Source organism: Arvicanthis niloticus, chromosome 3 (genome assembly GCF_011762505.2).
Source record: "Arvicanthis niloticus isolate mArvNil1 chromosome 3, mArvNil1.pat.X, whole genome shotgun sequence".
NCBI lineage: Eukaryota > Metazoa > Chordata > Mammalia > Rodentia > Muridae > Arvicanthis > Arvicanthis niloticus.
The window spans coordinates 1606959-1634885 of NC_047660.1; the positions used below are offsets into that span (position 1 = coordinate 1606959).

The following is a 27927-nucleotide window of genomic DNA, read 5'->3' on the forward strand; positions in this document are numbered from 1 at the left end:
AGTCTCTCTGAAGTAAGTGAATCTTAAGTGTGTTTGGGTCCAACATGAAGTCAAGGCGTGTGTAATGTAGAGCTGACCCTGGTTGTGTCTCTGTCTGGTGGGGAAGTGGTGGTGGGCAGCTTGCGTTTATTTCAAAGGAAGATGGTCTCAGGATAGGTATCTGCGGGGTTCCAGAGCGTGGGAAGAAGTGTGCAGGCGGCCAGGTATGCTTCGGGGCCGGGCGCCGCAGGGGCGGGCGGAGCCGCATGTGGCCTGCAGGGGGCGCCGCCCGGGGCGGTTTGGTTGCGGCACCCGCCCAGCTGGACATTTCCGCTCTGCGGGCGCGCTCCTCCTAATCCCCTTGACCGGTGCAGGTGAGGCGCCGAGACCGGCTGGGACTGAGAGCTTGGGGCGTTTTAGCGACTCGGTCACCAGCCAGGGAGTGTCGGCCGCTGGCGTCCCAGTGGATGCGGGGGTCTGCCGGGCGGAACTCTCGGGGCGGAGCGGGCATTTGACCCCGGAAAGCTGCCGGGACGGCCCACACTGAGAACGCTAGCCAGAGCGGAGCAGATGCTCGCTCTCTTGGGACAGATGGCTCTAACAGGTAGCCTACGAACCTAAAGGAGTGAGGCTGACGGTTTTCAAAAGTAATGGTTTTTAATTTTAGGAGTTATTTATGTGTGAAGATACCAAAAGCTGCAAAAGAATCCAAAACCAACTTCTGTTGGTCAGTTTCTGATCTGGATTTCCTTTGGAGCCATTAGTAAAACACCTGGATTTTTGGCGGTCCTCGCCTTTGATTCTATCTGTGGTTATTATTGCTGTTTAACTCTATAATCAGCGAGTTATAACGGCACAGCCTAACTCAAAACCCATCAGAGGTGTGCGTGTATTTTAACTTAGCTTAACTCATTTGTTTATGTTAAAAGAATAAGGAGACACATTAGGGTAGGAGCCATTTTTTTAAAGAGTGATAGGTTTAAGGTCCCGGGAAGAAATCATGAGTTAAAAATAAAGGCTATCTTTGAATCAATTGGAATGATGGGGGGGGGGGGGGAAGTCTTGCGCACATGTGTGCCTAATTTCTTCTAATTGAAGGCTTTCTCCTTGTCTCCTGTAACTGAAGTGCTAAGTGAGAAGCCCTGCAGTTTGGCCTCATTTTCCTGACTCTTCTCTGAGAAGTCCCCGAGTAAGCAGGCCAGACTTCACCAATAGAGGACATTTGTCTTTAAAAGCTAGTTTGCAAAGTTAATTGGTAGATTTGTGTGTGTGTGTGTGTGTGTGTGTGTGTGTGTGTGTGTGTGTGTGTGCTGAACTTTTTATTTAAACTCCTGACCTTTACAAACCATCTCCTTAGCGTACAAAAGGCCCAAGGTTGGATCTTCAACACTGGAAAACAAGCAAACCAAGTTGGGATTAGGACTGTAGCTCAGTTATAGAATTCAGCCTTTTTTGTGAAGTGGTGAGCTGGAATCCTACTAATGTCTGTGGTGGTAGTCATTAGTGGATGGCAGTGTGGGTACAGAACCAAAATAAAAACCCTGCAAAGTTTAATTTTTAAAAGCATAGGGTCAAGCCAGGTGTGGTAGCTTGTCTGTAATCCCAGCACTCAGAAGGCTGAAGCAGGCCATCCTGGGATATGCAAGATCTTATATCAAATTTATATATGTATATACATATGTATATATATGTGTGTGATATATATATATATATATATATATATATATATATATATATATATATATATATCTCAAAACAGAAAAGAGCTTTCTCTTTATCTAGTAAGAGCGTTTGAGAGCTCCATTTCTGTCAGTGCTTGAAAAGGAGTCATGAATGACTCTCTTGGCTTTGGCCAGGGTCTTGTTAGGGGAGAGGACCCTCTGCCCTACAGACTAGTGCTGCCATGTTTGAAGAGGGCCATGGCACATGGGAAAGTAGCAATAGGAGGACCACATCAAATGATCTTAGCCTTCTCTAGAAATTTTATTCAAAGAGTTCAAGCTAACGATAACCACCCAGCATCTTGACTCACAAATTTATCCTTCAGTCAAAGTCTTCCCTGTATTGTTGATAAAACTGCTCTGGGCTGAGCATCCTTCTTTGGGCTGCAGGCCCAACACCTAGAACCAAGACCTATGTGGTCACTGGCTACTTTGTGAGGTATCGTCATGCTCCCTCAACTGAGTTCACAGAAAAGGCCAGTTGTTCAGTCTCTGGGTTTATATGGCATTATGAGTCAGTAGCTATTATCACTAAAATAAGTGCAAGGCCATATGCTGTCAGAGTGAATGCTTCCAAAGGTCATTTGGGGCCAAACCTTGAGCAGAGGGTGACCTTTTTATGGAGTAATGGGACAATGACATTGCTAGTTTTAGATACCACTAACAAAAGACAGGATGAGTAAAAAACTGTTCAGAGAGAACAAGGTTAGCCAACAGGTTGAGACTGTAAAGGTGCAAGAGAACTGGGCCAGATTGGACCCCAGAAGGAAAGGTTTTCTAATGATAAGTTCTGTGGTTTTTTTGTTTGTTTGTTTGTTTGTCAAGTTTCTGATTTTCTTTTTTAGTTGGGAAATTTTTAACTAAACATGGAAGCACAGAAGTAGCCTAATGATGAGTCTGTTCAGCCTGATATGCATTCCCCACCCTGGCTCCATGTCCATTTCAGTACAGCACCTGCCTCTCAGTTACAGAGTCCTGGATTTTACCCTCAACATTGAAAAAAAAAAAAAAGTGATTAGTTTAAAGCAGTTTATTCTAGGTTGTATAATAGTTATCCTCTAAATAGTTGAGTTTGTTCTTCTGGGACCACAGTGTCATCATCACCTCTTAGCAGATCACCTAATACTCTAATTTTTATGTGGGTTTGCATAAAATATTGTACAAATAAGTGGTATCTGCGGATTGTCTCTTTCAGACTAGGGCAGGGATTCAGCAGTCGTTCCAGCTGCAATGAGACCTTGTCTGATAAAAACAAAAGTCACAACTACAACGAAACTGTCAAGTAGATAACCAATGTGTGGATGTCTTGTGTTGATGAGTAAATCAAAAGGGAATTAGCATTTACTAGACACAACTATATGCCAAACGTGATTATATCTGGGATGCATTCTGTTACTTGGTTCATTTTATTCTGTGATTTACCCTTCTTCCAGACAGAAATGAACAGTATTTGTGGGCCAGAGTCTCACTCATTTTCTTCACATGAAAGTCATTATTTGCCTTGTTTTTCATTACTGTAACTAAAGTTCAGAAAGATGGGATGCCTGAACCATGGACAGGCACTCAAACAGATGGCCTTCCTTGACTCTGAAGTGCAATGCAAATAGTTCAAAGGTCTGTGTTCTTCTGTTTTCTTTATTTATTTTGAGGCAGGGTCTTTAACATGTTTTCTATGCTGGCTTGACTTAAGTTCTCAGGTGCTGTGACTTAGGCATGCCTTACCACACCAGGTATGTGTTCTTGTGTCTACCCCACACTGGCTCCTGCTGCCAGAGTAACACTAAGCAGGTAAACTCAAGGACATTGGGACACTCCTGGAAATTGTATTGCCATAATAAATTACCAATAGAAGACCTTGTATTAAGTACTGCATCTTGTCACGTACCTTGCAGTGACACCGGTGATTCAGCTGAGTTACATTGCAAGGCTTGCTCAGAATATATCTACGCACTCCCACAGGTGGTCTTTCTATGCAGACTCCTGTGCTTCCCTATATTGAATTTTTTTTCCTTCTTCCTGCCTGCCTGTTGGATAGAGCATAAAGATAGAACCATTGCTGGACTTTGCTCTCTGTCTCTAATCAAACTGAAGCTGGGAGCTGCTCCCAGCTTTCACATAGGCAAAAGAGCAAACTTTTGGTGTAGCCTTTAGGGAAGAGAGCCCAGGCATTATTTCTCACATTTGGGACTTTGAAATGAACAAAGAAGCAATAGTATACCATTCAGGCAGCCATTTAGGCCTCTAAGAAGTTTGGATGCTCAGGGTAACATTCCTCCAGACTTAAAAACCTAGAGGTGGATGAGAACCTAGGCAGCTTCCAGAAATCTATGTAAGGTCTTCAGTACTACCTGAATGCAGAATGTTGGCTAGGAAAATGTAAAAAGTTGTAGTAGCAAAAATTGGCAGTTACCACTGAGTATCCATTCTCTCCTGTTTAGCCCTTGGTCTTGTTTGATTCAGTGACCCATGTCACTGTGGGGAGCGAAGGGAAAGCAGAAATGTGCGGGGCTCCAAGGAGATACCTAAGGGGCCTGATTCAGCTAGAAACACATTTGCTTTTTCATTCCTACTCCTTTGAATGTAACAATATGGCAGGAGTGTCGACAGCCATTTTCTCTCATGAGGGAACACTGAGGATGGAATCTATGAGCTAGTGAGATACACGGAACCTGCTGTGCTGGATTGAAGGAATGACCACATGATCTCCCTGCCCCTTGCTCAAGAGCCCACGCAATGCCATTTTGCAGCCTGACCAATAAGGGGAGGCAATTTTATTCCTCTCCCCTGACTTTCGTGGAGAGTCCTCAAGGGATATGCTCTGTTTTGGGCAGTCAGGATCTGTACTGGAGAGATGGAGGTGCCAGAGAGTGGAAATTAGTACATCTGGAAGGATCAGTCATACAAGTTTAATACAGCCAAGCTTGTCAGTGTCAGAGAAGAGTTATTAATACAGAGATCCAGGAAGCTGTAGTGACTCCTGTAGTACTCATAGGTCGGGGAGTATTGATGTAAATTCCTGGTTTTCAATAAACATTGATGTAGAAGTAACACACGCAAACATACACAAACGTGAGCACATGTAAGAGTAGATACAGATATGTACCTGTGGTAGTTTGAATGAGAATGGCTCCCATAGGCTCATATATATGAATGTTTGATTCCTAGTTGGTGAACTATTTAGGAAAGATTAGGAGCTATGTTTGTTGGAGGGAGTGTGTCACTGGGAGGCCAGGTTTCAAAAGTCCACACCAGGCCCAGTCAGTCTCACTCTCAGTCTCTCTCTCTCTCTCTCTCTCTCTCTCTCTCTCTCTCTCTCTCTCTCTCTCTCTCTCTGCCTGCTGCCTGTAGATCAGGATGTAAGCTCTCGGCTACTACTCAAATGCAATACCTGCCTACCTGCTGCCATACTTCCTGCCATGATGGTCCTGGATTAACCCTCTGAAACTGTAAGCAAGCCCCAAGTTAAATGTTTTCTTTTATAAGCTGCCTTGATCATGGTGTCTCTTCACAGCAATAGAACAGTAACTAAAACAGTGCCTCATCAACAGAGGCAGGGCGAGTGCACTTCAATAGCAGTGAGTATACTTCACTCTAAATCTTGGTTTCTAAATACCATTTTCTAGTAAGGAATGTAGGTTTCTTGAAGAAATGGCTGATCCATGGAATGGGACATGACATCCAAAAGGAATCTGGACTTGCAACTGGACAAAGTCTTGAGCCAGAAAGCAAGGAAAGTACTCAGAAAATGAGTCAGAGGGACAGGGAAACCTGCTAAAATGGACTCTACCTGTCCAAAGCAGGGACAGTCTGAGCATCCAGAGAAATAATAAAAGCATCTGCAGACATACACATAAGAAAATAAAGGAGCAAGGGTGGTAAGTGGGGTGTGTGCATAGTTTTGACATGCTTCCTCACAGTTCTGTCAGCCCTCAAGGAAAGGGTGAGACTTCATGAGGGAAGCCTGCCAGTCACCACATAGACGAGGCGATTGGAATGAACATCAAAACGACACAAATTGAAGTCAAGCGCCATGTGATAGACGGTGGGGAAGACATTTTTAATGGTTGCTGCTGAGCATATAACTGGAGGCAACAAATCGAAGGACATTCAGTGAAATAAATGTCCTGAGAGTCTGTACATGATCACAGCAGTCCATGACTGAAGAATTGTTAAAAACCAAGGAGACTTAAGAACACAAAAGTCCATGCAAGGCTCTACACATTATTAAGATCATGGCCAGAGCTGGGAAAGGTGATAATGCTGGGAAATGGTGCTGGTGCCTGATGTTGAGGATTGCTGGCTGGTGGGAATAGACACAGACTATTGTCTTTGTGTTGAGGGCTGGGGGACTTGGGGCTAGCAGCTTACACATGCGCTTACTGTGTGCACACATTTGCTGCACACCCATCACACACCAAACTGTGGAGCAAAGTTGCTGGTGCTCAAGCAGGTGATGGGCTAGAACACAGGGCTGCAATGTTCTTTTGTCAGTTCTGTGCTTGCCTGTGCTTGTAGCCAGGGGGATCACACAGGGGAGGTGGTGTTGCTTAAAAGTGACATGAAGCCCTGTAGAGTTTTCCTAGGTAGAATGTTGAGGAATAAAGAGTTTTTCCTAAAGGAAATAGAAGCTTCTGAACAAAGAAGAGGTGTGACCAGTTGGCTGACTGACCTTTGTGATCCACATAAAAATTTAGATACTAAATTTCCTAATCCTTCCTAAACAGTTTTACCAACTGGAGACTAAGTATTTAAGCATATGAATCTGGGGGCCATTCTCATTCAAACCAATGTGGAGAAGGGGAGTTTGTATAACTCTAGCTCCAGGGAATCTGATTTCTTCTTGCTTCTGAGAGCACTTGTTCCTATGTGCATAAACCGCCCCTGCAACCTCCATGCACATAAACAAATCTTTAAAGAAAGGAAGTGTGGGTCACCAACTCTCATTGTTATTTACTATTAAGAAAAAATGTTTATAAGGCCACGTGGTGGTGCATTCCACCAATTCCCAGCACTCAGGAGGATTTCTATGAGTTCGAGGCCATCCTGGTCTATATAGCGAACTCAAGGATATCAAGACAACATAGATTTGTCTTGAGGAGGTGGAAGTGGGTTCATAGACTTTTGTCCATAGACATTAGCTTTGGAAGAGGGGGTTTGTAGGGCCCTTTTGCTGTCTAGAAAGCAATAAAAGACATGTTTCAAACACTTTTAAGTTGTAAAATAGCAGGTTGTTTTTCCAGCCTGGTAGGCAGTACATGATGGCTTACAACATGGTGGCTAAATATACTAATGAAACTGTTGTCATTGTTGGTTGACTGAGACTTACCTTTGGGAGTCAGTGCTCAGATCTTAAGTCATGATGCTCACAGACCTGTTCCTTTTGGTATCAGACCTTTTTCTCAAGTCTGACCTGAGAACAAATTATTTTAAAGAGTGTTATTTTCATAGGATTTGGGCCTTTTAATTTTCTTAAAATTTCTGCTTAGTATTACTGTTTGAATAATCTTGTGGTGATGTAAATAATGATATTTTACAGGGCAAATACATACTAAACTTGAAAATCCTCTTGGGATTTGATTTTTAAATTATCTCCCAGCTATTTTAATTGGTTTCAACTTGAGGTAGTACAAGCACTGATGGAATGTGACTGCTTTGGGGAAAGTAGAAAAAAAAAAGGCTTAATTTTGAGTTTAGTTTCTTTTTTTTCTTCATTTCTTTCCTTTTATTGAAAATAGTTTTTTTCTCTTACAACATATCTTGATTACAGTTTCTCCTCCCTCCTCCCAGTTCCTCCCAACTTCCCTCCCCATCTGGATCCACTCCTTTTTTGTCTCTCATTAGGAAGCAAACAAACAAACAAAAAACCAGGCTTCTATGAGATAACTACCAAACATAACAAAATAAAAATAATAAGATAAAGCAAAAACCAATCACACTAAGGCTGATCAAGGCAACCCAACAGAAGGAAAAGAGCCCCAAGAGCAGACACAAGAATCAGAGACCCATTCATTCACACGCAGGAGTCCCATAAAAATACTAAACTGAAAGCTATAATTTATACTCAGAGGACCTGTGGAGATAGATCCATGTTGGGCCTGTGCTTGCTGCTTCAGTCTCTGTGAGTTCATATGAGTCCTGCTTAGTTGACTGAAAGGGCCCTGTTCTCCTGGTGTCCTCCATCCTTTCTGGTTCTTAACACTCTTTCTGCCCCTTCTTCTCTGGTCCCTGAGGTCTGAGGGGAGAAATTTGATGAAGACAATCTCATTTAGACTCTTTCTCTCTATAATGTCTGGCTGTGGGTCTCTGCACCTGTTCCCATCTGCTGCCAGAGGGGCTTCTCTGATGATGAGTGAATGAGGTATTGGCCTATTTATGAGTACAACAGAATATTATTAGGAGTCACTTTGTTGGTACTTTTTTTTTTTTTTTAAGGACCAGTAGTGTTTGATTTTATGCTAGGTCTCTAGGCTATCTAATCTTGGTTCTTGGTCACACACCATCTCATGGAGTGGACCATAAGTCAGATCACACATTGGTTGGCTACTCCCACACAAGTTCTGTGCCACCATTGCTGTAGCATATCTTGTTAATGGCTAAGGATGTTAAACATTTCTTTCTTGGATATTTGAATTTTCTTTATTGAGAATTCTCTGTTTAGGTCAATACCCCATTTTTAATTGCATTATTTGTTTTATATATATATATATATATATATATATATATATATATATATATCCAGTTTCCTGAGTTCTTTATATATTTTAGATATTGGTCCTCTACCAGATGTGGAGTTGGAAACAATCTTTTCCCAGTCTATTGGCTGCCTACTTTATCCAAATAATGGTGTCCTTTGCCTTATAGAAGTTTTCAGTTTGATGAGATCCCATTTATTTGTCTTAGTGCCTGTGCTATTGGTGTTCTGGTCAGGAAGTTGTGTCCTGTGCCAATGGGTTCAAGGCTATTCCCTACTTCCTCTTCTATCAGTTTCAGTGTATCTAGTTTTGTGTTGAAGTCTTTGATCCACTTGGACTGGAGTGCTGTACAAGATCATAAATATGGATCTATTTGTGTTCTTCTACATGCAGACATGCAGTTACACCAGCACCATTTGCTAAAGATGCTGTATTTTATTCTAATGTGTATTTCTGGCTTTTTTTTCTTAATCAGGTGTTCAGAGGTGTGTGTATTTATGTCTGGGTCTTCAGTTTGATTCCATTGATCATTGTGTCTGTTTTTATGTCACTACCATTCAGTTTTTCATTTCTATAGGTTTGTAGTACAACTTGAAAGCAGGAATGGTGAGACCTCTACCAGTTCTTTTATTGTTCAGGATTGTTTTAGCTATCCAGGTTTTTGGGTTTTCTTGTGAGGTTGAGTATTGTCATGTCAAGGTCTGTGAATTGTATTGGAATTTTGATGGAGATTGCATTGAATTTGTACATTGCTTTTGGTAGGATGGCTATTTTTACTATGTTAATTCTAACGATCTAAGAGCATAGGGGATCTTCCATCTTCTGGTACCTTCTTCATTTTCTTTCTTCAAAGACTTGAAGTTTTTTTTTTTAACAAGTCATTTACTTGTTTGGTTAAAGTTACTTCAAGATAGTTTTTGTTATTTGTGGATATTGTGAAAGATATTGTTTCCCTGATTTTTTTCTCAGTTTGTTTGTCATTTGAATATAGGAGACCTCATGATTTTTTTTCTTAGTTAAATTTTTATCCAGCCTCTTTGCTGAAAGGGTTTATCACTTGTAGAGCTTTCCCAGTGGAATTTTTAGGGTCAGTTATGTATACTACCATATCATTTGCAAATAATGATACTTTGGCTTCTTTCATTGAAGCTTGTATCCCCATGATCTCCTTATTGTCTTATTTCTCTAAGACTTCTGGTACTATATTGAGTAGATGTGGAAAAAATGGACAACCTTGTCTTGTTCCTAATTTTAGTGGTATTGTTTTGAGTTTTTCTCCATTTAATTTGATGTTGGCTATTTGCTTGTTGTTAACTGTCTTTATTAAACTTATTGATTTTTGCATATTGAACCATTCTTGCATCTCGTGATGAAGCCTACTTGATCATAAGGGATGATCTTTTAGATGTGTTCTTGGATTTTGTTTTGTATTTTATTTATTAGTTTTGCATCTGTTTTCATAAGGGAAATTGGTTTGTAACTCTCTTTCTTTGTTGGATTTTTATATGGTTTGGGTAACAAGGTTACTGTGGCCTCATGAAATGAACTAGGCAATGTTCCTTCTGTTTCCATTTTGTGGAATAATTTTAGGAATATTGTCACTTACTCTTCTTTGAAAGTCTGGTAGAATTTGCACTAAAACCATCTGCTCATGGGCTTTTTTTGGTTGGGAGACTTGAACTGACTGTTATATTTCACTAAGTGTTATAGGTCTATTTAAATTGTATATTTGATTTTTATTTAACTTTGGTAAGTGGTACCTGTTGAGAGGATTATCCATTTATTTCAGGTTTTCCAGTTTGGTGCTGTACAGGTTTTTAATGGATGTCCTTAATGGATCTCTGGATTTCTTCAGTCCATTCTGTCCCCATTTTTGTTTCTGATTTTGTTAATTTCAATATCCTCTAGCTGCCTTTTAGATAGTTTGGATAAGGATTGTGTCTATCTTGTTGATTTTCTCAAAGAACCAGCTGTTTGTTTAATTGATTCTTTGTATTGTTCTGTTTCTATTTTATTGATTTCAGACCTGAGTTTATTTCCTGTTGGTCTATTAGTCCTGCGTTTGATTATTTCTGGCCAGTCTACTTCCTTTGGGTGTGATTACTTCTTGTTATAGAGCATTCAGGTGTGCTGTTAAATTGCTAGTATGAGATTCCCTCTAGTATTATTTTCCCATGTAGGTACTTAGTACTGTGAACTTGCCTCTTATAATCCCTTTCATTGTGTCTCATAAGTTTGGATATGCTATGTATTAATTTTCATTGAATTCTAGAAAGTCTTTTTTCCCTTATTTCTGCCTTGATTTATTTTTCACTCAGTAAAGAGTTGTTCAACTTCCATGAGTCTGTAAGATTTCTGTTGTTTCTGTTGTTGTTTATGTCCAGCTTTAATCTGTGGTGGTCTGATAGGATACAGAGTTATTTCAATTTTTTTTAATCCGTTAAGACTTGCTTCATGTCCAGGTATGTGAACAGTCTTGGAGAAAGTTCTATGAGATGCAGAGAAGAGGATAGATTATTTGTGTTTGGGTGAAATGTTCTGTAAATATCTGTTAGGTCTATTTGGTTTCTAGCACCTGTTAGCTCCAGTATTTATCTGTTAGTTTTTGTCTGGATGTCCATCCATTTGTGTGAGTGAAGTACTGAAGTCTCCCACTATTAGTGTGAGGGCCAATATGTGATCTAAGCTGTAGTAGTGCTTCTTTTACAAACATGAGTACCCTTGTGTTTGGGCCACAGATGATAACAATTGAAATGCCATCTTGATGTATTTTTTTTCCTTTGATGAGTATGCAGTGTCTTTTCCTACCTCTTTTGGTTTTGGTTTGAAGCCAAAATGGCTACACCAGCTTGTTTCTTAGGCTTATTTGCTTGGAATATCTTTTCTAACTCTTTACCCTGAGGTAATGCTATCCTTGATGGTGAGATGTGTTTCTTGGATGCAGCAGCAAGATGAATACTGGTTTTGAATCCATTCTGTTAGTCTATGTCTTATTTTGGGAAATTGAGACCATTGATAGAGAGCTATCAATGACTAATAATTGTTGATTCCTGTTATGTTGTTGTTGATGATGATGGTGATGCTGTGTGTTTGTTTCCCTTCTTTTGATTTTACCCATCTAAGAGTATTTATTCCTGTTTAATATTTTTCTTCTAGCACCTTCTGTAGAGCTGGATTTGTAGATAGATATTGTTTAAATTTGGCTTTATTATAGAATAACTTATTTTCTCCATCTATAGTTATTGAAAGTTTTGCTAGATATAGTTGTTTGGGCTGGTATCTGTAGTCTCTTAAAGACTGCAGCACATCTGTTTAGGCCCTTCTGGCTTTTAGAGTCTCCATTGAGAAGTCAGGTGTAATTCTAATAGGTTTGTTCTTACGTTATTTGCCTTTTTCCTTTGTAGCTTTTAATATTCTTTGTTTCTTATGTTTATTCATTTCCTCTAATGGCTTGTTTTTATTTTACTGTATGTTTAAACAAATTCCTCTTTAAGGGCCTCTATCATCTTCATATAGTCAGTTTTAACATCATTTTCTGATGCTTCAACTGTGTCGGAATATTTGGAGTCTGCTGTAGTAGGATAACTGGGCTCTAATGAAGACAGATTGCTCTGGCTGTTTTGATTATGTTTTTATACTGTCAAATAGGCACTTGGGTTTGGGATTTTTATAGGGCACGGTGCTAATTTTTGAATTAGTCTTTTTGGGAGGGTGTTTTGTTCTTTGGTTTCTGTTTCCACTCTATTTGCAGAGGGTATGATGGCTATATTCCCAGGTAGGGTGACTCCAGGCCCATACCTGGAAATGACAACCAGCAGCAGGCCTGAGACAGGGTAACTTGGTGGTTTATACTTAGATGGACTGACAGACATGGCTATCTAGGATGAGTCTGTTGGTTATATCAGGGCAACTTTATAGTGTGACTGGGTTTCAAGTTGGATATGTTTTCATGTATATGGTGCTGTTAGGCTTCAGATGTCACTTCCATAGGTTCATGTGAACACTTTGTCCTCATTACTGTTTTCAGATGTTGCAGAGCCTTTAAAATGTGGCCTTGGGGGTGGGGATAAGCTTTGAGGCATATACCTGGATATAACCAAGCATATTCCTGCCAAAGTCAAAAGCTTCTCCTGACTTCCTCCACTGTGATGGACCGTATCCCACTCAAATCACGAATGAAAATGTTTCCTATCTTAATATGCTGTCAGGGGTTTGGTCAGTGCAATGAATTACCAACAGTTATTACCTTCTAACTATTCATGGTAATTGTCCTGTGTTGAGCCTTGTTAACTACCATAGATCCTTGTCCCTCCCACTGGGCCTTGCTGCTTCTTGGCCAGGAACCCATACACACCCACAATAACCAGGACCTTGGCCTTAATCTTGAACTCCATGTAGTCATTTGGCTCTCTGTCCTAAAGAAATTGACTGGTGGTGTGCACCTTTAATCCTAGTACGTGGGAAGCAGAGGCAAGCAAAACTGAGTTTGAGACCATCCTGGTTTACAGAGAGAATTCCAGAACACCCAGGTTTACACAGAGAAACCCTGCCTTGGAAGAAAAAAAAAAAAAGGTAAGAAGGAAATTTGACTGGTGAGCTTGTAAACAGGCTACATTTGGCAGCCTGTCAAGGAGTCTAGCTTGGACTTTTATTTCCTTCATTTTGAGTATGTCATTCTTCTGAAGGAGGAAAGTTGTTTAAATGGGTTAAAGTCTCATCTTTCTGGAGTATTTTGTTAGTAAACTACATAGAAGTGTAGAGAATAGCTTTGTGTAATATTTTAAATTGCTCTCTCAGGCTTCTTAGTTTTTAAGTTAGGAATATAAAGTTTGTTAAATTGAGCTGGAAATTTGGCTCACTTGTAGAGCACATGCCTACCATTGAGGCCTTGAGTTTGATCCCCAGAACACACACACACACACACACACACACACACACACACACACACACACAGAGAGAGAGAGAGAGAGAGAGAGAGAGAGAGAGAGAGAGAGAGAGAGAGATTGTTGTTATAGCTTGAGTTGTCCTTGAAAAACAAAATAGCACTCTAATGTAGACATTCCTGTTTCAAATAGCCATAGCTCTTATAACAAAAAGTTTTAGGATACAAAGAAGTTATGCTGTAGAAATGTGAAGGAAAAGAGGCACAATCTTCAGGCAAGGATTGGTTTTCTGCCTAAGTTGACTCAGAGTAAAACAGTGAAGTCTTCAGGGCATGAGGCAGACTAAAAATTAACCACCTTCAGCCAGACCCAGATGCCCCATTTCCCACTTTGTTATCTCCCACTAACAAAGGGTGAGTTAGAACAAGACCTGAATTGTTAGCTCTTTCCTCCTTGACCAGAGAGTACTTGTTCCAGGAATAGTAAACACATTCTGAGAAGTTGCCCAATTCGAGTTAAAAGCAGGCTACCCTCCAGGAGCCTGGAAAATATTCCAAAAGTCAGATCATTTGCTGTGTTTCTTAGCCAAGTGTGGGCAGTCACTGCTTAGTGAACAGTTAACATAGATAGGGCCCTGGGTAAGAAAAAAGAAAAAACCCTCTGCCTATATGTCCTAAAGTCGGGACATGGATGGGATACATACCCCACATTCTTGCCTCCTGTGCCTGCTGACCCAGACTCTGCTTCTTTTCCTTGAACCTATAACTGCAGAGGAACATGTCTTACTCTGTTACATTGTGAGTTGGGTTCCAGAACGTGATTGAGGTTAACAAGGCAGCACAAGTCCATTTCAGAAAGACTGTAGAGACTTTGCTGCTTGTGGAAGTCCTGAAGGTGAGATGAGGAACTTCTGTTTCTGATTAGGGATTAGAAGGCATGTTGAATTCCCTGATAAACTGGCAAAGACAGGAGGCTCAGTGGCCTGCAAACTGCCTCTCTCTTTTGTGCTCATTAATTTTTATTTTTGAAACAGGGTTGTTGTAGTTCATGATGGTCTTGAATTTGCCATCTTTCTTTATGAGCCAGAATGTTAGAATTATAGGTATGTACTACTGTGCCTAACTCACTAGCACTTTCTATATCAACTCTTTATTTGCACTTTTTTTTTCTTTTTACTACAAATGGCGACCACTGTAGAACCACCTAGATCAACTTGGAGAGCGTCACTGTACTCCAGAGAGTAGCATCCTCCGGCTGGGCCCCTTCCCACCTTGCTGAGATGGAGCTTGCAAACTCTAGATCCTATTTCTGTAGTGCCTCTCTGGGTCACTGGCTTCTGCCTGAGTCACCTCCCATGATTTGGAGCACCTGACTCTTTTTCTTGGCTCTAATGGGGTGTTGACCAGCAATGATGGTAGAGACTAGCACTGAGTGAGATGCCTGTAGGTCTGCACCCAGACTGTGTTGCACACTGGGGGCTTAAAACTGGATCATGAACTTGAGAGTGGAACTGAAGCATTTATGCCTGGAGCTTGGCCAAGACCAGCAGTCTGGCAGCGGCCACCCTGTTGGATTCAGCTTGAGCTGCAGGTGGCACCAGTGGGTTATTGGCACCTTTTGAGGCCTGTCATTGCCTGCCCAGCCTGTTGACAGGTGTCTGGCTGCTCAGCCACCTGTAACAGCAGGGGCCAACATGTCTCTGTCCCAATGTACCTGGCCTGTGTTTCCAAGGCTCCTTCCAGGCCAGTGGGGATTTTCCAGGTACTCTCATACTCAGAATGAGCAGAAGTGAAGAGAAGGCTGTGTCTGCACCGTTGGTTACTGTATTTTGAAGATGGAATGTAACTGCCTTAAATTTTTAAAATTATACTGATGTGTATCTACTTGGAGGGGCATGTGTTGCCACAGCATGCATGTGGAGGTCAGTATTTGGTTCTCTCCTTCCACTGCATGGTTCCCAGGCATCAAACTCAGGTCATTAGATTTGGTGGCAAGGAACGTTCTTTACCTTTTACTTGCTGAATCTTTGACAAAGCATTAAAATCAGAATGGTTGCCAAGGCCAGATTTGTGTAGCCCATTGAGCTATCAGGGCCATGAAGGTTTGTTTTCTAAGACCCTTGAGAGTCTGGAGCTTTGAACACACTAGCAGGTCGTACCTGATTTCAAAGGCAGCCAGTGCTACAAATTTGAGTTCAGTGTTTGGCTGTTTCCTTTCCGGGGTATTGGTGGAGTTGGCGAGGATGGCTTTAGCAGGAAGGTCTTGTCTTTACTATAAAGAGTCAAGCAGGCAACCAAATGAGAGCATCAAAGCGTCTGCAGGATGTGACCAGCTCTCCCTGGCAAGATGCCCTGGACCTCAGCTCCTGCTCCTGCTCACAGGCCAGGGCCCGGCTTAAAGTTCACAGCATCTTGTTTTTTCACCTGCTTCCTACAGTTCTAAGAAACTTCAGAAGAATTAATGAGTAACTATATCAGATACTCAGCCTTTGCTCCAAGGAAAATAGGGTTACTGTAGGAGGAGGAAGTAACTCCTTGTTCAGATGCAAAGAGGCTTCTAGAAAATAAAAATTCCCCTGTAAACGTGGCCCACACGCCATCCTCCATACCTAAGATCCTTACTCAGTTTCCCCACAGTTGGGTATATTTGTTCCCCAGGCACATGCCCTGTGTGGGTATTTGGAAGAATTGGTTAAGCCAAGGGTATTGGTTGGCATTGTGAAGCCAGCTTTGATACAGCTGGTGGATGAAAAGGAGTAAAGACACCATTTATAAGCGCTGTGCTGTGGGTGCAGCATAGGAGTTCCTGGTTCTGGAATGATTGCAGTCAGTGGAAAGTGGTAGACACATCTGGCCAGAGGCAGAGCCCTGTGCCTCCTGAATATAGCCACTTGTTTCCATCACAGTCTTGACAACTACGAGACTGCTAGTGGAGAATTTATCATGTGGAGAAATTGTAGTGACAATATTCAGAGGTTTCTAACTCTTACAGAGACTTTATTGAGGTTCCTTTCAGAGCAATTAATTTTGGAAGAGTTTAATCCTTAGGCCTTTTCTCGCTTGGCTCACCTGATGTGTGTTCTAAGTACGGACTGAACATGTTCAATAGTCGTGATTTAGACTACCTTAATAAAGTCCAAAATCCTGCCTTTTACACTCTTGCCACCAGGTGGCTAGGGGAAAAGAATCAATGAGGACCAATCCAGCAAAGGACTTGGAGTCATTTTCAATTCTGCTTCAGTGATGAAATATGAAACTAGATGGATTGTCCTACAGGCAAGCGAACTGCTGCGTGACAACATTTCAGGCAGTCCCCTGCCAGATGGACATTTCTATTGTGGTTTGTTTTTTAAATATTGACAATGTGAACTAGCCAGGTTTTGCTGAGCTGAAGTGTTTGGAGATGCTGAGCCTGCTCTACCTTTGGGCTGACTTCTGGATAGACATATTGTTCCAGACTGTAGCAAGGTTTGACATAAAGGTTCTGCTCTGGGCTCTTCTAATCAGGAGCACCTCAGCTCTGACACTGTAAGCCTCCCATCTGCTCCTCACTGTATCTGTGATATCATCCACACCGACACTGCATAAATCTACTCAGTACAGGCTCTGGAGCGCACAGCAAAACTGAGCTGAGCCTGTATGGCTGTCTAGACTGTACATGTGTGGTAAGGTGAGGGAATTGGGCTATTTCTACAGGACACATCTGTTAAGAGTGAAGACAGCAGCATATGGCACTGATCCCGTGTTTAGAAAGAAAAAGGCAGTCCTTCCACAGGCATGAAACCTTACCCAGCCCCTGGCTCATATCTTGTGCTTACCCAGCCCCTCTTGTGTATCTAGCTGCTCTTTGGGTCTTTAATTTATTCACTTTGACAAGTAACCTCTTGGTCATACAACAGTTCACTCTCAACTTGCTTTTCTGATTCAAAGCGAACATGAGTGCCTTAATCCTCTAATGGGAATTAATTGCTTGTTTCAGTGCTTAACTGATCCTTTTACAATCCCCACAGGGACAAGTTGCTTCCTGAAGGATCCATGTGTATTGTTCAAAACACAATCAGAAAAAAAGGTAATGATGTTTTTCTTATGAAAGAAGCCAGAAATGCACAGCATTCATTTGTAGTGCATAATAGTATTCTCAAACTGATTTCATATTATAAAGGAATCACTTACCAAATGTGATTTTTCTTCTGAGAAAAAGCCTAGTTTTCTTTTACAGAAATAAGCTATTGTTTTCTTTAGAAGAAAGTTACTGATTTTCTACAATTTAAAGTAGAAAACCACTGTCCCCTTCCTGAGACTGCTTCTTGGTTCTGAAACCGCTGCTTGATAAGGCTTGTATCCTCTTTCGTTAACACATTTACTGTAACACTCTCAGGGGCTTAGTTGAGAACCCTCCAGTAAGCATTTGGGGAAGGAAGAGCTGGGGTGGAGACTAGAGAAATGTGAGGGAAGGGTCAGAAGGAAGAAGAATCCAGAGTATGGCACTGGGAACTTAATGACTAGTCATCAGTGGTCAGTAGAAAGTAGCTCACTGGGAAATAAGATGAACCCAATTTTTAAATGGAGAACTTTGATTTAGGTCTGTTAGCATGCCATCCTGCACTTCACATTACCTGGCTCTGTATCTTGAAATGTCTGCCTATGGATACTATATCTGATGCTCACTGGGGGACTGGGTCCACATTGTGTCTGATGCGGGCAAACACTTGTCCTTCAGTGTTGCACTTCAGGCTTACTTGAGGCTATCAACATTTACCAAGACAAATGGCCATCTTTGTTTTGTGTTTTCTGCCCCTTATTAAACTAAGGTCTTACATTTTTATACAGTACCAACTTAATCCAGTGTCATGGAAAGAACTAGCATTACACAGTGTAGGTAGGCAGGAACAAATTGAAGATGTAATTAGGCATGAAAGCAAGTGCCTTTGTCACAGTGGCCATCCCCAGGGACTAGAAACATCAGAGCAAGGTTCTCCTCCTATTCCTGCTAGACACCACAAACTTCTGAGAACTCTCTGATCAGATCCCAGGCCTAGTTTTTTGAATTGGTCATTTGTTTTGTTTTGAATTCTTTACTTTCTTATTTCTGTATATATTATGGATATCAATTCTGTCAGATTCTCTCCCATTCTGTGGGCTTCCTCTGTTGATTATTTTTTTAAGCTGTACAAAATTTTTTGGTTTTATGAAGTGTCACTTGTTAGTCGTTGGCCTTAATAATTGGGCAAATACGATTGCATTCAGAAAGTCCTTTACTACACCTGTCATGTAGGTGCTGCATATGTGTTCTCCCAGTTTCGCACTTAGGTAGGGGTGAGACAGGCTCTTTCTACACAGCCCTAGTTATTGTGGAACTCAGTACATAGATCAGGCTGACCTGGTCCGCCCGCCTTGGCTTCCAGAGCACTTGGACTAAAGGTATGTTCTACCATGCCCTTAATTTTAATGTAGGCACTTATAAAAGAGCTAAACATTTTCCTCACAGGAAACCCACTAGGGCTGGGCTTTGAAGTTTCAAAAACCCATGCCAGATTTTGTCTACCTCCAACTTGTGGATAAGATGTAAACTCTTGAGTTATTGCTCCACTGAGTGCCATGCCTACCTCCCTGCCACCATGTTCCCCACGATGGTGGTTTTGAACTAACCCCTCTGAAACTGTACTCAGATCGCCAAACGCTTTCATTTATAAACTGTCTTGGTCATGGTGTCTCTTCACAGCTATTGAACAGTAACCAGGACACGTGTCTATTGGAGAAAGTGCCAGATTGAAATCATTATCCCTCTTTATGTCTTCTGATTAGTCCATTTTGTCAGATACTAGGACAGTGATACCTGCTTGCTTTCTGGTCCAGTCTGACTGGAGCACTACTCTAGGTCAGCACCCGTCTTTAAATCTAAGATCTACTTCTTATAAACAGTAGATAGATCTACTTCTTATAAACAGTAGATAGATTCTGTTTCTTGATCCATTCAGTCAGCTTGTTTTGTTTTTTTTTTATTGGAAATTGAGGCATTGATATTTAAACTTATTACTGAAGTGTGTGTGTGTGTGTGTGTGTGTGTGTGTGTGTGTTAGTGTTAGCTGCAGCTAGTGTTGTTGATGTTTAGTGGTATGCTGGTCTCAGTGATACTGTGTGTTTTAATAATTATGTTTTTTTAAATTTTTCTCCATATTCTATTATGTGTATTCCTCCCAAAGTATTGCTTCATTTTCTTTAAGTTTTGGTTTGTTGAATATGAATTCTTGTAGGATGCTTATATTGTGGAAAGTTTGTCTTTCTCCTATTATGGCAGATAGTTTTGCTAGATACATCAATCTAAGCTGCCAGTGATGGTCTTTATTTTATGTGAGTGCTCTATCTGCATGTACACCTGCATGCCAGAAGAGGGCATCAGATCCCATTATGTATGGTTGTGAGCCACCATTTAGTTACTGGGAATTGAACTCAGGACTCTAGAAGAGAAGTCAGCGCTCTTGACTGCTGGGCCATCTCTCCAGTACCCCCCACCCCCACCCCCACCCCACCACCCCCTTCATGGTCTTTTAGGACTTGGGATGCATTGTTTCAGGCTCCTCTGGCTTCCAAACTTTCCATTGAGAAATCAACTGTTACTCTGATATACAGAATGGCTTTTCTGTATATGTAACTTAAACTTTTTTTTCTCTTGAAGCTTTCAATATACTTCCTTGGTATGTGTATTTAGTGTTTTAACTATGGTATACTATGTGTATTTAGTGTTTTAACTATGGTATACTATAGGGATTTTCTTTTCTGATCTTGTCTATTTGGTGTTCTGTATGCTTCTGTATCTGTATGGATGTGTCTTTCCTTAGTTTGGGGAAGATTTTTTTCTATGATCTTGTTGAAGGTCTGGTCGGTGTCCTTAACTTGGGATTCTTCTCCCTCATCTCTGCTTATAACTCAAAAGTTTGTTTCTTTTATGGTGCCCTACATTTCCTGTATGTTCCTTTCTTGTGATTTAAATTTTTTCTTTATTTTGTTTAGTTCCACTATTTTATCATTGTGTCCTAATATGTTTTCTGCTTGCTTTATTCTACTTGTAAGGCTTTTTGAGTTTTCCAGTTGAGTTACTGGGTTTTACAATTCTATCTCCATTTCAGCTTCAGTGTGTGTATCTCCTTGAATTCCATTCTCAAGCCCTGGGTTGTCTTTATCATTTTCCTCACTCTAATGCTTGTGTTTTCTTGGGCTTCACAAGGCTTATCTTCCTTATTTTCACTGGGCTGTTTCTTTGTGTCTTTGAATTTCTTGAATCCCTTGATGAAGTTTATGATTGTCCTTTTAAATTCTGTGTCTTGGGTTCATCTAAGTAATTCTTACTTAGATGAACATTGGCAAACATTTCTATAGGACTGGTAGGTAGGTCTGGTTTGATCTTTCATGTTGTTTATAGTTTGGCACATATGGACTGCTTTTGTTAATTCAGATATGGACATCAGAAGTTGGGCCAAAAGAGAGACTGTGTGGATAGATTGGACCTAGAGTTTGGAAATGGCTTTGGTGGAACGAAGGCAGATGGACAGAGGAGACTAAGCTAGTGTAGGAAATGTGCTTCTTTAACCTAGCCTAGAATCTGAGGGTATATCTAGCTGGGTAGAAAGTTGGATGTGATATGGAAGGACCTGTGGGCTATATGATATGAAGATATAAGTAGGGTGGTTCCAGACAGAACCCCAGAGATTGACTGTAGTGCAGAAGGGGTGGCCAGACAAAGCCTGGGTACTGATAGATGTGGCACCTGGGCTAGATCTGGCAGGCTGGGGAAGATCAGGATGACTTACCTGGCTAGACCCTGGAGAAGGATGTGGGGGATCTAGCTGGATGGAAGGATTGGAGGCAAAGATGGAAATGGAGGGACCTGTGGTTGGTGGCAAGTAGGGTGGTTCCTGACTAGAGATAGGTTGCAGTGTAGACAGGAGTAGCAAGACTAGACCCAGAGCACAGGATATTGGACTTAGGCTAGATCTGGTGGGTTGTGGTGATGGTTCATGGTGGGGAGGGTCAGGGAAATTCACTGGGCTAGATTCTGGAAAAGAATGTGAGAGATATGGCTAGGTAGGAAGGTTGGACTTGGTATAGAAGAGATCTGTGGGTGGTGGCAGGTAGGGTGGGTCTGGGCTAGACACTCAACACTGTCTTTAAAATATATATCTGGGCTGGAGAGATGGCTCAGTGGTTAAGAGCACTGACTGCTCTTTCAGAGGTCCTAAGTTCAATTCCCAGCAACCACATGGTGGCTCACAACCATTTGTAATGGGATCTGATGTCCTCTTCTGGTATGTCTGAAGACAGCTACAGTGTACTCATATAAATAAAGGTAAATTTTATATCTATCTATCTATATCTGTCTATCTATCTCTCTATGTCTCTCTCTCTCTCTCTCTATCTCTATCTCCTCCAGGAGAGGAGCAGTAGAATAGTGATTAAGGGGAAACTTATTAATGGCTAGTATATTTGGTAATTTAAGATGAAACATTCTTCTAGAGATCTGTTTCTCAATGATGTGCATTTATAGTAACCCCACTACACATGTAAAAATGGTGAGGAGGAAATTAAGTTTAAAAAAAATAGTGGATTTATGGTAGGTAGATTTTATAACAGTTGCTTAAAATTTGTTTTTATCAAAATACATTTAAAATAGATGGGATGTGGTGCAGGAAAGTAGGAGCCTTATAGCAAATTGTTCCAGGCCATATGCTACTTAGTCACATTCCTACCTCTGTGCTCCTATGAGTAGCAGAGTTTTAGAGTCAGGCAGCCCTGGTTTCAGCTCCTATTGCTGCTCTGGAGCCTTCTTCTCAGACCTCTGCCTTGGCTTCTAACATGCTAAGTGAGGAGTATTGTGATTAGTGCCCAGCATGACCCAAAGCCAAACCATGCTCTGACTGAGAACTGGTCCCTCAGTCTCTTGTCTTGCCTCTCTACTGAGCCTGCCTAGATGAAATGTTTCTTTTCTTCCTCCGGTTGACTCTCTTAGTGACAGCTGTGGGTCCAGCCCTCCATTCGTTGAAGACTGTGCTTCCCAGCTTCTATCAGGAGCTCTTTTCATTTTGTGAGTTCTTAGCCCGGTAGAATTGGCCATAATCACTCTGTCCTTGCTCTCAAGAGATATTTTCCGGATCATCATCAGTTTCTTATTTTCTTTCTTTCCATAACTATGTACAGTGAGCCATTGCCAGTCTCAAACTCACAATCTTCACACTTCCACACCCCAGTGCTGACATTAAGGTGGTCTATCATCATACCTGGCTTATTGTGACATTGCTACACCCCAGTGCTGACAATTAAGGTGGTCTATCACCATACCTGGCTTATTGTGACATTGCTACACCCCAGTGCTGACATTAAGGTGGTCTATCATCACACCTGGCTTACTGTGCACTTTGCAGCAGTCATTGCAGAGGTCAAAGAAATGTCATACTGTGGTGTTGTATGTGCCCACAGAGCACCCAAAGTGCACTTGGAGTTACTGCCTTCCTCCCCTACCTCAGCAGCAGAAGCGAGTCCCTCTATGCTCCCACCCTCTCCCTGTCTTTAGCCACCAGCAGCCTTCTCTCTGATGCTCTCTAATCTGCTCATTGGTACCCAGAACATCCTTGAGTCAGCCATTCTAGAGCACAGCCTCTCACCATGTTCCACACACATACTGCCTGCCCCATTGCTTCCTGTCACACATCAGCCCTCTTGGAGAATGTGCCTTTCTTTGTCCAGGGGCTTTATAGTAATCCTGGATGTCTCCCAAGATGCCATTTTCTGTGGTTTGGACATGGTTTGAACATCCTCTAAGAGTCTACATGTTGAAATGTAATTCCAGTATAATGTAGTAAGAGGGTAGAAAATTGTCTTTGTGATGCTGGGATTAGATTCACGGCCTTGTGCACGCTAGGCAAGATGGGGGTGGAAGCAGCATGCATGACTTCAGGGATGGGGCTTTGAGAGGTCACTTGGGGCTGTGTAAGATCTTCAAGGGATTAAATACTGTTTGCTTATAAGAGGAGGCCACGTATACATGCTCCGCTCTATGGTATCCCCTTAGTAATCTTCCTCTAATAAGACCATCACTTGGTCTGGGACCTGGAACTTACAGGAATTAAGAGAGGGAAAAAATCCTTTTTCTTTATAAAGTTACCTTACCTTAGGCATTTCATTACGGTTATATAAAATGGACTTGTATACCCATTCAATAATAGCAAAAGAAAGTAGGCAATGAGATTCTGATAGATTCTGAAAGTAGGCAATGAGATAGAAAATAGAACTGAACAGTGACTAACTTAGCAGCCAGTTCTACCAGATCCTAAATCTCTGCACAGTGAGGCCCAGGAGGCATGAGCTGGCTGGTGCTCTAGAAATGTGAATGACTGGAGTAGGAAGGTGTGGGATCTATACAAGGAACAGAGACAGACACAACCCAACTCCCTCAAACTGAGCAGAGGAAGACGTTTCTTCTAACATGGGCATAGGGTGGATGACAATAGCACTCTGTAAATAGATGGAAGGAGACTCCACTTGTCGGTGGTTTAGCCACCTCCCATGCGTAAGAGTGCCCTAGGGCCAGCCAACTGCTAAATTCAACCCCACCCCCTCCCATTGTAGTCCCACTTCCAGAGAGGGTCAGTTTTTACTAGAAAAGGCCAGACATGGGAAGAAAATCTCTCAGAGAAACTCAGATATCATTAAAAGAAAAGAGTTAAGGAAAAGTACCTGGTGGTATGTCCAGAGCAGAGTTAGAAGCAAAAAGTGGCCAGGAAATTGCTGGGAACACATAGAATGGCAAAGATGCTTTAGATGAATGGAATGGGACAATAAAGACTGAGATGAAGGAGAAAAGAACAGTGAAGGCAGAGGTAGTGAGAGTACTAACTCCCCAGTTACCATGGCAATAAAGTTTCAGGCTGGAATTCCCAGAGAAGGAATGCAGACTCTACTTGAGCCCTGTCATCATCACTTTTCAGAAGCCAAGGGGCCAGGGAACCTAAGAGCCTCATTTCAAGCTAAAAGCAGAGCTTGGCCATCCCAGCAAGAACCTGGGAACCTGAAAGACAGTGAAAGCACACCTCAACCCAGTAAACACAATGTCCCTCAATCCCCATCCTTCCACATTGTACACCAAGAGGGAGATTTGTTTAAGTTCTGTGGAGTCTACCAAAGAGGGGACATTCTGATGGCTTGCAGAAAAGGTGAGGCTGGATTGCCTCAACAGAAGCTTGACCAAGAGGCCCATGCAACACAAAACACTCAGAACAATTTTAAGTTCCAACAAAAATAAGAACATGGTTGAAAAGAGCATCCGTGTTCTGTGTGCCTTAGTGAAATCTGCATAGCTCCAATGCAGAAGTCAAACACAGTGGACAGAAATGGCACCAGGACCTTCAGGAAGATAGCAGGTCAGGTAGAGAGGAACGTGGCAAGCATGAAATGATAAATACATGCTTACAGATACAAGGCTCTTCAGCGCACAGACTCATGATTCACCCTTGTGGTAGCAGGACACGTGTTCTATGTCACTAGGTCATGATTTCTGTCCCTGCCCTGTGAGGTCTCCTTCCCAAAGCCCCACAGTTTAGCATCGGGCATGGCTGGTGGGGCGGTGGAGGTGACCTGCTCCCGTGAGCATCGGGCACGGCTGGTGGGGCAGTGGAGGTGACCTGCTCCTGTGTTTCCATTCTCAGGCCACATTTTACACAGCTCACTTAGTTACATAAGTCTGCGCCCCAGACTTAGGCAAATGTTAGTTCTACATGGAGCCAAGGTTCCTGCTGTGGATCAGCATCAATTGTCATTACCCTCTAACATCTGGGGAAGAACGCTATGGGCTTACAGGAGCTATGAAGTTTTGCTAGGTCTTACATGTTGCTGAAACCTTGGTTTGCCCTAGAAGCAGGGAACCAGGTTGTTACTTATATGTGTTTGCTTCTTCTTGTTCATAATATCTGTTGTGGGGACTTTAAACCTCCTTAAAAGACTGAAAGCTAATTGTGTCAGAAGGTGGCCGGCCTGCAGGTGTTGGTCCCTGATTGGGTTGTTCCTATCTGACTGACAATTCTCTTCTTAGGCTGAATACCTAAGTATGTGGCTGGGCTGTCAAGTGTGCTGTCCTGGGTAGCTGCTCACTCAGGTGTGCATGTTTTCAGAAGTTCACAGAGGTCTGGTAGGGACTTGACTTCCACTGGGACAGAGTAGTGAGGTGAAAGGTTTGTGTCAGTCATGAGGTCTGGCCTGTGTTCCTCAAACAGAAAGCTGTGATAGAGACCCCAGTAGCCAGCTGAAAAAGCTGTGGATTTATTCTTTTTTCTATTCCAGTCCCATTATGACCCTACCCCTCCCACCTGAGATGCTCAGGAGCTGTCTCCATATGTGGGCTGTGCTTGAGGCCTTGGTGAGACCTGGATTAGTCTGTCCTAGTGGGGCAGAGTGACTGACCTGCTTGCTCTTCTGACCTTAGCATTGCAGTTGAGGCTGTTTGCTGGGTGTGTTGGTATTCTCATGCCAGCTACTCAGAAGGCTGAGGCAGGAGGATCACTTGAGCCCAGAGCTACATGATCTTACAAACACATGGAAGATCTTCACACCACACACACACATGGTGCTTACCATGTTAGGAAGTGTTTCCTCTAAGGTTATAGAGATCCACTTTCCTGAGCCTCCCAAGTGCTGGGATTAAAGGTGTATGTCACCACACCTTGCTCCCCCAGCCCAGATTTTTAAAGTCACTAACATGTGCTCCTCTCTCTAGGCTTGGGATTTCAAACTCCAGGGCAGGCTGGCCTAGTACCTCTTGTAGTTTTCTAAATAGCTAGAGAAACCATTTCATGATGTGAAAACCACATGAGCATCTGGGTGCCATAGCAAAGTTTAACCAGAACATTTTGGCTCCTCTTTCTTCTGAGCTTGGCCAGCAGAGTGGAAGGGCTGTGATGATATTACCGTCAAGTCCAGAGACTCCCCCTCCACCCCCAAGGAGATTCTTCACCTGCTCATGTGCCTACCTGCTCTCTCATCCATAGTGTCTGCAGACAGATGACTCACATCTTCGTGTATGGCACCCTGAAGCGGGGCCAACCCAACCACAAAGTCATGCTGGACCACTCACATGGCTTAGCAGCCTTCCGAGGCCGAGGCTGCACAGTTGAGTCTTTCCCACTGGTGATCGCAGGCGAGCACAACATACCTTGGCTGCTGCACCTGCCAGGCAAGGGCCACTGCGTGGCAGGTGAGATCTACGAGGTGGACGAGCAGATGTTGCGCTTCCTGGATGACTTCGAAGATTGCCCCAGCATGTACCAGCGCACAGCCCTGCAGGTGCGGGTGCTGGAGTGGGAGGGTGGCGCTGGTCCCGGGGACAGTATTCAGTGCTTCGTGTACAGTACAGCCACTTATGCACCCGAGTGGCTGTTTCTTCCCTACCATGAAAGCTATGATTCTGAGGGCCCACATGGGCTACGCTACAACCCCCGGGAAAACAGATGAGGGGCTAGTGCTTCAAATGCCAACAGGATGGAGGGAACCTGGTAGCTGCCTGGCATAAGCAGAGCTTTCCAAGTTCAACTATAAAACATTGACAAAACGTGTTTTGTCATATACTCTAATCTGATGTTACTTAATACTGCTTTAGTCTTAAGGAGCACCTGGACTTGCAGGTACTAGATGGGAAACACTCTAGGCTGAGGTCCCCGAAAAGACAGTTACAGGACACCTGGTACTCCTCGCCACTTTTTTTTTTTCTTTGCTTTGCTTTGCTTTGCTTTGCTTTGCTCTAACCTTAAGATGGAATCTTCTGAAACTAAAAAGACTGGGCTGTAGTTGCATCTCAGAAATTGAACATACTGAATCTAGAAAGTGGTAGGAAATGCTGATTTGGGTCGGATCGTGTAAAAACATCAAGAAAAGCATGTTGTACCTAAACTATGTGCTCTGCCTACCCCACCCCCACTTGCAATTACCAAATCACACATAAACTATTAAAATGGCCATTAAAATACAAGTTTGCTCTTGCTGTTGGTCCTTCTTTTGGTGTACCTGCTTGGTAGAAGGTGTTTTTCATTCTAATTCAGCAGTCAGGAGCACTAACTTGCTGGGAGACACAGCTGAGCCCTCAGGCTTTATGTCCTTGATAGGTGCCCAGCTCTCTGCAGGCTAGCCTATTTCTGCCACCTGAAGGTGCAGCCCTTGGGGAAGAGCCTTTCAGAAGAACCAACACATTAGTAATTTGCTCCTTGGGCCTGACAGAAGGCTTTGCTTCCAAATACAAACAGCACTTAAAATAATGTTAGGAAGACACGAAGTACCAATTACCATCTACCTCCATCTGATAATCTGTCAGCGTAGATGCAAGTTGCACATGACTCTGCTTCTACCTCCCAATGAAGTAGAAAATGGATTCCAAGAAATGCAGAAGCACATGCAGCTGCTGGCTGAGCACCCGGCACTCCACTCAGAGCTCCGTCACCCTTCAGTGTAATGGTGGACTGATCACTAACTGCAACTGGCACAGAAGCATGACTTATTTTTAGTCCCTTTTTCTTAAAAGTGGAAACTTGTTTCACAAAACAGAGGGGCAAATATGGGTATCAGCTGATGGGCTGGCAGCTCCACACACAGAGTTTAGGGATGGAGTATATTCAGATGA

The 27927-nt window shown here is 42.5% G+C and overlaps 1 protein-coding gene across 9 annotated transcripts; it reads left to right on the forward strand.

The window, feature by feature from the left end:
- Positions 1 to 258: 258 nt before the first annotated feature.
- On the forward strand, positions 259 to 27282 carry Ggact (gamma-glutamylamine cyclotransferase). 9 transcript variants are annotated; one of them, XM_076930532.1, is made up of 5 exons: positions 263 to 353; positions 5049 to 5146; positions 12847 to 12964; positions 17285 to 17343; positions 26306 to 27282. In XM_076930532.1, exon 5 carries the CDS (start codon positions 26319 to 26321, stop codon positions 26766 to 26768), a length of 450 nt encoding a protein of 149 aa, XP_076786647.1. In that variant the 5' UTR covers positions 263 to 353; positions 5049 to 5146; positions 12847 to 12964; positions 17285 to 17343; positions 26306 to 26318; the 3' UTR covers positions 26769 to 27282. The 9 variants fall into 9 exon arrangements, with proteins under 9 accessions (XP_076786650.1, XP_076786647.1, XP_076786644.1 ...); XM_076930529.1 differs by lacking the exon at positions 12847 to 12964; XM_076930534.1 differs by lacking the exons at positions 5049 to 5146; positions 12847 to 12964 and adding an exon at positions 25354 to 25416 and having other exon boundaries at positions 265 to 353.
- The last annotated feature ends 645 nt before the right edge of the window (positions 27283 to 27927 follow it).